Source organism: Raphanus sativus, chromosome 7 (assembly GCF_000801105.2).
Source record: "Raphanus sativus cultivar WK10039 chromosome 7, ASM80110v3, whole genome shotgun sequence".
In the NCBI taxonomy this organism is placed as follows: Eukaryota; Viridiplantae; Streptophyta; class Magnoliopsida; order Brassicales; family Brassicaceae; genus Raphanus; species Raphanus sativus.
In genome coordinates, this window is record NC_079517.1 from 16,905,898 (window position 1) to 16,916,858 (window position 10,961).

Genomic DNA, 10,961 nt, shown 5'->3' on the forward strand with positions numbered 1-10,961 from the left:
AAATTATTTATAAAATCAATGCAGTTTGCAATTAATTTTCAGCTGAAAGTTAGTATTATTTACATTGGAATTGTAAAGTGACACTCTTTGTGTAACAAGAAAATGAGCTCAGAGTGACACTTATTATGAAACAGAGGGAGTAACAAACATGTTATTATTAAATATAGTTTTACTTTATTTAGAAAAAATGAAAAAGTCAATCTAGTCATCCAATTTAAGTCAATCTTTTTTTAAGTAATGTTAAAATCTCGTTCATTTTCTCTTTATTTATTTTATTCATTTTCATTGACTTTATTATTCATATTAAAAAAAATCATATTATTTTTTAGTTAAGTTGTAATGACTCCAAGGGGAATGTATTCAATTTAGATGTGATTTGATTTTTAATGGAGTTTTAGTTGATTTTAATAAGTTGCAGAGATTTAGGTGATTTTTGTTAAATTACTCTAGAATATCATCTAAAACAATGGGATTTGAGTTTTATTTTTTTTAACTAAGAAACTCCACCCAAACACTCTAAAATCACCTCAAAACTTTAAAATCCAACAACGTAAAATATTTTCAATAACATTGGATTTCAGAGTACTTTACGAAATGTCAAGTTCAATAACAGTGGATTTTAAATAAGTTTTTAAAATTCATGTTTGAATAACAGTGGATTTGTCATTTTAATACAAATCACCTGAAACTCTCGGTTGAATACACCCTAAGTAATATTGTACATTCTACATCGCAGCATATAACAGACAAGATTTTCCAAAGTTTCTCTTGCAACCTGTATAGTCTTCCAATATGACGACGAGGGTGATGCAGCATCAAGTGTTCATAAATTTCCGAGGCGAGGAAATTCGATATGGCTTTCTCAGCCACCTCGTTGCCGCGTTTGTACTACAAGGAATATATTTTTTCATCGACAAGGACGAACAAAAGGGGAAAGACCTTACACATCTCTTCAAAAGGATCGAGGAGTCACAGATCGCCCTAGCAATCTTCTCTGGGAAATATGCACAATCTAAATGGTGCTTGAACGAACTGGCAAAGATGAAGGAACTCGCAGAGAAAAACAACTTGAAAGTGATTCCGATATTCTACAAGGTGAAGGCCAATGATGTAAGAAATCAAACGGGAGAATTTGGTCGCTACTTTTGGAACTTGGCAAGAGCTTCAAGTGGTGAGGAGATCAAGAAGTGGAAAGAAGCTTTGGAGTTTGTTTCCCATAAAATGGGCTTGACGTTATGTGACAACAGGTATCCCATGTGATCTTTAACTCCTTTTTATCAACCATTACAAAAATAGTAATTACATTGGGCATATGCAATTTTTTCTCTTGTATGTGAAGACAGAAAAGCATGGCTATATGTATATCATCCGTGTCACTAACTATGTGATTGAAAACCTCCAATACTAATTTGGCAATTTTTGTTGATTTTACATATTAATAGATGTTGCTTAGGAGAATTTATTTTTGTTAGATTCGCTAAGGATATAACCAATAGTGAATTATATTATAGATCTCTAAGAAACTAAAAAAGTAATTATATTAATTTATTGTATCTATTATATTAAAAGAGAAGCCACAACCTTGATTCATGTGTAATTTTTTTAAAAATAGATCATTAACTAGAATTCACTTACCATTCATCAATTACTAAACATATAATTCAATAATATATAATTCCTAATAAATTATTCTTAAAAATCAGGATTAGTTAACAAACACATATTTTAATACTTAACTAGATTTTGACCCGCACGCCCGTGCGGATGTATATTTAAAAAATATATTGCTATTTATTTTTTATGTCAATATCAAAACTGGATTAAATCTGAAGAACTGAACCGATCACGATCCGAAAGAGTAATACCAAACCCGAATCAAAATTGATTAAATATCCAAATTATTCAAAATTTTGATATTTAGACAACTGAAACCATAACCAATTTGAACCGAAGTATTTTGGATATCAGAATGTTTCCGAAAAAGATTTATATACTTATATACATTCTAATTACTTTTAGTTTTATTGTATATAAAAATACCCAGAATATATATGATACTTTATTTTGGTTTAAATACTTGAAAATATATAAAATAGTCAAATATAAATACCTAACATAGTGGAAATACACTCAAAATACCAAAAGTATTTAAAATAATTATTGATTTTTGATCTAAAATTTAAACCAAACCAATTTATATGTCAAGTTTAGGTATTTTGACATATGTTATTCAGATTTATATACAATATATTATTTTATTTATATATTTTAAAAAATTCAAAATATATAATGAATTTTAAAAAATAATAATTTAAATGTGTTATCCAAACCTGAACTGAACCCGTAAAGATCTGAATATAATTTGAACTGAAATTTAGAAATATCTGAATGAGGCTGAAATATTTGACTCCAGAAATCCAAAACCCAAACAGATCCGAAACGAACCCGAATGGATACCTAAACGCCCAGTCCTAGTCATAATCCGAACTAAAATTTAGAAATATATGAATGGGGCTGAAACCTTTGACCCCGGAAACCCGAAACCCAAACAGATCCGAAACAAACCAGAATGGATACATGAACGTCCAGTCCTAGTCAATATTATGAATCATATATATATCATCATATAATTAATTGTATTGGTCCATCATATAAATAATCATATAATTAATAGTATTTTATATGTACCATCTTATAAATTATCACATATATTATATTCTTAAAGTTTATTGTGAAATATAAAAAGCATAATTTCAGTTGGTATAAGAAATTAATTTTTTTGTTGTATTTTTCTTATATATATTGAAAACATTTTTTAATAATGGTTATTGGAAAATATTTTACTAAAAGTTAATTTTTGAATATATGCATATTTAAATTAATTTTTGATATATATCAATTTTAAATTATTATTTTGATTTGAAATATGCATATAAAATTTAAATTTTATTTTATGATTATTTTAGTCAAAATAATGTTTTTAGGTTTAGATTAGTCCATTTTGTATATTTTTAAATTGATATACTTTTATCTATTTTTCAAAATTTTAATTTTGTGCATTAGTTTTTTATTAATTATTATTAATTTTATGATATTTTTTTGAAAATTGAACTCTTGAAATTTTTATATTTGACTAAACTAAATAAGATAATAATACTGTTTTTAAAATTTTTTTTATATAATATACTATTTATCTTTCAATTTGTGTTTTTGTTTTCACCATAAAGAATTGTAAATAAAAAGAATTGTAGATATAGTGACAGAATTGTAAATAAAAAGAAATATAGAAATAATGTTGTTTAATTTATTGAAAATACAATGGCTAAATATGTAAATAAAAGAAATTAGACATCTCTATTATCCATGTTTCCAAACATATCTCATTTATTCTAGTATCCATGTTTCAAAAATATTTCATTTATTCCACTATCCTTGTTTCCAAACAAAAGCTTAAAGTACTTCTACTTTAATAAGATAGATAAATAATTTATGTTGGTGTAATTTAAATAATTCCACAATTCTAGAGAACCACTTTTGTGAGTTAATTATTAGTCGATTGTTATATATATGATTAATAAGATAGACAAATAAAATGAATCATGATAGTATCTTGATATTAGAACTTGATAATAATTTTATTTTGTTCAAACACTTGATAATAATATAGGTAAATAGAATACATATGTTAGTGGACGGTTTATATCAAATTATTTTATTTTAACTAAGGTTTTAATGTGTTTTATTTTTTGAACTAATATTTTTTTAAATACCTAATAATATTTAACATAGCATGACAATCTACACTTTTAATAATACACTAGATTCTGATCGTCTTTTGAAAAAGTGGATATATTTTTGTTTTTTTTGAACAAATTAATTTTTATATTTGAAAATTTTAATTATATTTATGTTAAATATTAACTTAAATTGATATAATATTTCCTTAAATAAATGAAATATGAAAATTAAAAAAAGTTAAAAGAAATATAAAACAAAAAATATATCCGTCCTTGAGAGGGCGGGTCATGCTCAATCTTTATATATATATTGATAAGTTAAATAAGGAAATAATAATCCAAAAATAAATATTATATAGAAGAAGATACAAATATATGTGAAAATTTGATAGACACACTTCAGATATATTATAAAATATACCAATTAAGAATTAAAAATAAAATGTTTATATAAAATAAATGAAAATAAATAAAAACAAATACCCGCACGGTTTTGTCTTAAATGAGTCCACATATTTCTTTTTATATGTATTATTTTGAAAATTACATCGGTTTTTTCTTTTCTTTTCAGTACTTCAAATATATCTTACAAGATAGCACCAAACCTTACACATTTTTCAGATATAAATTAAACATACCACATAAATATAAGAAATACATTTACTTGAGTCCGATCTTTGTGTCGGACAGTAAAAAATCATTTGGATATACACCTCGTATATTAGTAAATTATATATATATTTTTCAAATCAAATACTCCAATAACCTTGGAGTATATCGTACAAGATAGCACCAAAACTTACACAATTTTCCAAAGAAAAACAACTTTTTCATATTTTATTTTCAAGATCCAATATTCTTTTGGAAAATATTTTTAAAACAATATTTTTAAATTTGAAATCATAGGGCTCATGTGACTCACAAATTTACTCGAGTTATGTAAAGTATATAAAATATGATATATTATTGTGTTGTGTTTGATAAGAGAATACAAAATGCATATATATAGTAGTAATATTAACATAATGTTAATACTAGATAATGATAACTTTCCTAAACGTTAATGTAAATATGCTAAGAATATCTTGAGATTAACTTGATCTTCAAGTATTTCTTTAGTCTTGAGGATCTTCATGGGTTTCACGGGCTTCACAGACTTGGTCCATAAGATACATATCTTCCGGCCCAACATATCTCTAATATTCCCCCGCACGACAAACGTGGGATGCAACATGCAAATCTGCAATCACAAAGCAGACTATGTATATCGTGGACACTATGTCGAGGAAAACAAATCAGTAGATTCCTTCGGGAATAAACTTCGACTTAGACAATGAGGGATGACAACTTCAGCTCTTCTTTGGTCTTGACAATGAGAATACATCTCGTGGGCGCAACTGCAGCACCAGAAACAATCGTCCTTAACTTGGACAGTCCATAAACTGGACTAAACAACTAGACCTAAAAACATGAGCATAACTAAAACTTCCCCGTAATAGTTAAGTTATAACCAACAAATCCCAAACTATGGGAAACTAAAACATAATCTTTGAGACATTCTAAACCATAGAATAAACCTTATAAACAATTAACTAACCCATGAAAAAACTCACAAACCCTTAGCATTAATAAACCCTCGAATTCTTTTGCTCTCATCAAACCAAAACCAAGAAAATAATCAGATTAAAAAAAAAACCCCAAAAACCACTAAAATAGAAAACTAAAATCCAACAAAACCTATTGACACGTTGGTTGCATGATCACACATCATCACCCACAAGACACAACCATAACCACGCTACTAAGAAACGTGATTTAGTAACGTGACATGATGTCACTGACATCGAACTACATGATCGTCTGGATCATCATCTTCACCTTGTTTTCCATCGTCAACACCACCGACGGTTAGCATCTTCAAAGCTTAAACTCGGAAGCTTTATAATAGATCTCTAAGAATCGAATACTCTGATACCATGTAAAGTATATAAAATATGATATATTATTGTATTGTGTTTGATAAGAGAATACAAGATGCATATATATAGTAGTAACATTAACATAATGTTAATACTAGATAATGATAACTTTCTTAAACGTTAATGTAAATATGCTAAAAATATCTTGAGATTAACTTGATCTTCAAGTCTTTCCTTTTAGTCCTGAGAGTCTTCATGGGTTTCACGGGCTTCACAGACTTGGTCCGTAAAATACATATCTTCCGGCCCAACATATCTCTAATAAGTTAACAGTCCATAATCTCATGCAACTGAAATCATAGACTTTTACTTTACTCGGGTTTGTCTAATTAAATTTGGATTAATAAACACCCCAACGAAAAATATAGGGATCAAGTCGAACAAAATTCTGCACCCGAATTGAAAAGCTAGAAACAAATGGGACATTTAGTCAAAAGGAAAAAAAAACAAACAAATGGGACTTACCGGTAATGCTTGCGAGGGTGAATATGACGAGCTCGAGAAAGAACAAGCAAGCTGCTAATGAACCCTTATACTATTTATCTTTTCATTTAGAATATGTATTAGAAAATGTTCCCCAATAACATGGTAAGCATAAACCTAGTCACTATCTATAATATATATATTATTTTGGGCACAATTAAGTACCTTCAATGTTTATGCGTACCATGTCTTTGAGAAACAATTTTGCTTTTGTAGGTTGGAAAAAAAAATGAAAATACTAGTTTCAAAACATGAACAAAAGCCACGGATTGTTCATAGTTGCATTTAGATTAGGTCAAACCAAACCTGAGCGCAGCTAAACAAACAAACAGATTATAATATTTACATTAAAATGTTTCTAGATTAATAATTTGATGGGATCAAACTTTTTTCTTAAATTTTGAAAACAAACTTTAATAAATTTGTTGGGGATGATCAGAGCTATCCGCCCCTGATCGAAATAGCTATAACTAATAATTTTGTTGTAAAAAATTGTTCCTAATAAATGTTTTGAGAAAGAAAAGAGTATAGAGTTAGCATTCATAACTAAAAGTTGATTCCCAGTGATATTCTTCCTGTCCTTATAGAACTGACTCCTAACTAATGTCTGACGAGTTGGTTTGTGTATTCCCTTTCATCAGCTCAGAGGCAGATTTCGTCAAAGAAATTATTGAGGAGCTCAAGAGGGCACAAAGCAGAATTCCAATACAAGAAAGGAAAGATCACACACACGATCTTTCCTCAAGAAAGAGAGAGTCGGTCATGAGTGGATTCAGTGAAGTTCACTGCTATGAAACAAGCAAAGCCAAAAAATACCAATGAAACATACGCCAAGAACAATCTAGGAGGACGACGGTGGTTGAAAGGGGCTACGTTTGCAGGTTTGATCATAGCTTGTGGGAGTAATTATTGTAAATAAACAGATTAGGAGGATCGTTTTTAATAAGCATGAAGAAGAGTGGAGCTGAACGGTGACAACGTTAACAAGATCATGTGTTTTACCACAATCAACTTATAAATTCATTGTTGTAGCTTTGAGTCTTATTATGGTCGTGATTGTTATAAACTATTTCATGTTTAGTTTGGCGATGTGATCTGATTGTATAAACCATATAACTATTTTATATGGTTTTATCACCACAAAAAATGATATTTGTAAACATGGTTTATCAAATCCTATAATGTAAAGATTTAGTATTAACATAAAATGTTGTACAAATTTAAGCAAAAAAAACATAAAATGTTGTAAGATGCTCTTAATTAGTATTTAATTTATAGTCAAATTATATAAATTAATAATTTTATGATTATAATATTTTAATTAATTTTAAAGTTAGTGATTCATTAAATCTTTTTTTGTAAAACAGCATCAAAATAATATTTAATCGAGAAATTTCTTTGAACACAATCTAAAAAATAATAAAAGTAATCTTTTAAAAATAAGTTGCAAACTTTAGATGGTTAAAATATTAATACATTAAGTTTTGATATAAAAATTGAAAAACTAATACGATTTGAGCTATTTTTCCTAATAGATAATGAAGAAATTACCAAAAATAACATAAAATTGATTTTAAATACAAAAATATACTTCAGCTTCAATCAAATGGAAAAATAATCCAAAAGACTAGTTTTTATAATATGCATAAACTAGTAATTAGTAAAGACCATACGCCATACGGAAAAATGAATCCACATGAAGTACATAGAACGTTAAAAGCTCATAGGCAACACAAAATGCTGACTAAAATTGATGGTGAAGACCGAACTATAAAAAGAAAACTAAGAAAGTGACATGAAACCCTAGAGATGAACGATAAGCTTCTTGTCGATGGAGAATTTACCCGGTCCGCATGATTTTTCACTTTGCATATTATAAAGAAAATAATTGTCTTGACCTTAAGTTTGTACATTATAGTTTGTAAGTGGTCTCTTTGGATACGAGTGTCTAATTGGGTCTAATAAGATGGCCCATTAAGAGAATATCTGATTCAAATCTTGGACGGCGCGGTTCACGCGGCTATTAGCTGTCTTTAATGGCTCTCTTACTTAGCCAACCAAAACGAGTGGAATGTTGAGAGCACGCGCTTAGTGGAGCGAGTGGGAGGAATCCGTATCCATGTTCAACGGGCTTTAAGATCCATTTGAGTCAGTGAAAGTGGTGGAAGTGAGAGGAAAGCAATCATCTTTCTTTTTTTTAGTATATTTCAACGACACTTTCAAGTTTCAACCAACACTTGTTGGTCTTGTTGTTGTTCTGTTTTGTTTTCGTTTCTTCTCTTTAGATCTCTTTCTCTAAAGTCTTATCCTTTGGGTTCTGATTCGATATCTTCTGTTTGGTTTTAGATTTTATCACTTTCTTTTAGAATCTCAGTCTTTTCTTCTGATCTGGGTTTTCTTCTCTCTGTTAACTTTAGCTGTTTGGTTGCAGAAACTTGTGAGTGTAGATCAGTTGAAACCCTAACAAAGATTAGAAAAGAGAAACCTTTTTATAGGTTTTTGGGGTTTTGTCTCATTCTGAGAAATGGGTTCACAGGTGAGTCTTTGTTTCTGTCTCTGTCTCTCTCTTTCTGTTCTTGGTGGTAGTGAATCATGTGTTGAAGTTTGTAGAGATTGTAAGGAAAAAAATAGAGCTTGTGTTTTTTCTTTGGACTGTTCATGCAAGTAGTTTCCATGGGTTGAGCTTGCGTGTAGCTTAGTTTGAGGTTACTACTTACTACTGAGTTGAAAGATATATAGGTTTTGAATAGATCAGATTATTTATTCAATGTCGAGTGACTGAAGTGTTGTTTATACTTGGTTTTGAAAAAAAAAATCCTTTTTATGGAAAGAAAATTGAAACTTTAGGTATTGTCAAATAAGTTTTTCAATGCCTTTCTTCAGACAAGTTTGAGTATGAGTTTAACTCGCTTTCATTGTCTCTTTTCTGGTATCAGGATACTGCAGATTGTTAAGATGGATTGAAAAGAAACAACCGTGTGACCTGCAGGTTGCTTGTCTAGTTGCTTGAGGCTTTTTGGTTTGGTAGAGAACTGAACTAGAGTTATGAGAAGAGGTAGAGGGAAAGGAAAGAGGCAGAATGCTACAGCTAGAGAAGATCGTGGAAGCGGTGAAGAAGAAGAAGAAAAGATTCCAGCTTATAAGAGAAGAGGGAGGCCACAGAAGCCGGTGAAAGATGAAGCCGAAGGAGAAGAAGAGATCTTGGAGAAGGATGATGATACAAATGGTTCAGTAACAAGTAAAGAAGATGTGACAGAGAATGGAAGGAAGAGGAAGAAAGCACTAGAGTCTAAAGAGAGCAATGTAACCGAAGAGGAGAATGTGTTAGGTTCAAAATCAAGCACAGATGATTCAGTGAAGTCATCTTTGTCGATAGGGTTTAGACAAGTTGGGAGCAGAAGGAAGAACAAACCAAGACGAGCTGCAGAAGCTGTTGTTGAATGTCATGGGTTTTGAAAAAAAAAAGAGCTTCTTAAAACGCTTTTGAAACCCGCCCTTTTGGGGTTTTTATTGTTGACTTGAATCACTTTTGTTGTTAGGACCCCGAGTTTGATGCGGATTGCGTTTCTGTTTCATATACATGGAATCGTAATTTTGGATTATTCATAACAGCACTGCCCTTTGTCTGATTTTTCATTGAGTTCTTTTTTATGAAACTCTCATCTCTTGTGAACTGAGCAGAGCCTAAAATACTATTTAATTGCCATTGAAAATGGAACGTTTATGGCTTCTATAAAGTGGGGAAACATACAATAAACAAAGTTTGAGAGTATGAAGAGTAGAACAATAGAAATGACATGCATAGGACATCTCCGATCCACGTTTATACTAGAAATCTCTTTTTTTTTTTTATCAACATATCTGCTCTAATGTGTTTTTCCATAATAGAAAAATGTTATATATGCCTCTTACAAAAGAACGCATTGAAATAGCTATTTTAGATATTTTACCAGAAATCTCTAAAATAGCTACTTCAATGTGTTCTTTTGTAAGAAGCAGATATAACATTTTTCTATTATGGAAAAACACATTATAGCAGAAATCTTATATATACACTATATATATATATATATTGATTTTTATAATAGAGGTAGACCAGAAATGATATTATTTTAATATTTCTAAGATTAGAGGTCTTTAGTCTTTGTCATGTTTTGTTTTATTTTTGCTGAAAAGGTACATGCAAAAGCTTTGAATAGAAAAAATAGATCAAACGTTGCGGATCTAGTGGATCGAGCATTGCGAATCAAGCAGATCGAGTAGAACAAGAGTGGATCTAGCGGATTTAACTGTACAAGTGTAGTCCAAGCGGATCTATCGATCTAATATATATGTTTGATTGGTGAAAGTGAATAAAAACGGTTCAAAATACTGTATAAATTAAAAAATATATAAAAAGTTATCTTAATTATTATATTCATAACTAAAACTTTTAATAATTTATAAATGTTAAATATAAAATATATATTCATATTATAATATTTATATAATTATTATTTATAATTTTATTTGATTTAAAACTCGTTATTATTTTTACTTTTTGTCTTAAAAATAATTTATTTATTATTTACTCATATTATTTAGTCTTTATGTATATTTTATAATATTAATTTTATAGCATATTGCAAAATTAAATTATTTAGATGTAAAAATAAAATTATAAATATAAATCTAGAACAATATAATTTTTAAATACTGAATAAATTATAAAATATTTTTTGTTTAGTTTTGTTAATTCAAATACTAAGAAAAATAGATAGTA

General features: G+C 29.0%; 2 protein-coding genes across 4 annotated transcripts; both read left to right on the forward strand.

Moving 5' to 3' along the window:
- Window positions 1-792: 792 nt before the first annotated feature.
- On the forward strand, window positions 793-1,260 carry LOC108834156 (disease resistance protein RBA1-like). Its single transcript, XM_018607514.2, has one exon. It carries the CDS (start codon window positions 793-795, stop codon window positions 1,258-1,260), a length of 468 nt encoding a protein of 155 aa, XP_018463016.2.
- Window positions 1,261-8,352: 7,092 nt separating this feature from the next.
- Window positions 8,353-9,828, forward strand: LOC108817503 (uncharacterized). 3 transcript variants are annotated; one of them, XM_056991519.1, is made up of 2 exons: window positions 8,353-8,735; window positions 9,136-9,828. In XM_056991519.1, exon 2 carries the CDS (start codon window positions 9,245-9,247, stop codon window positions 9,653-9,655), a length of 411 nt encoding a protein of 136 aa, XP_056847499.1. In that variant the 5' UTR covers window positions 8,353-8,735; window positions 9,136-9,244; the 3' UTR covers window positions 9,656-9,828. The 3 variants fall into 3 exon arrangements, with proteins under 3 accessions (XP_056847499.1, XP_018445717.1, XP_056847498.1); XM_018590215.2 differs by having other exon boundaries at window positions 9,146-9,828; XM_056991518.1 differs by having other exon boundaries at window positions 9,189-9,828.
- Window positions 9,829-10,961: the final 1,133 nt, after the last annotated feature.

Bases quoted from the DNA above. Each gene is read 5' to 3' on its own strand.
- LOC108834156 (XM_018607514.2), top strand. From the start codon at position 793: ATGACGACGAGGGTGATGCAGCATCAAGTGTTCATAAATTTCCGAGGC.
- LOC108817503 (XM_056991519.1), top strand. From the start codon at position 9,245: ATGAGAAGAGGTAGAGGGAAAGGAAAGAGGCAGAATGCTACAGCTAGA.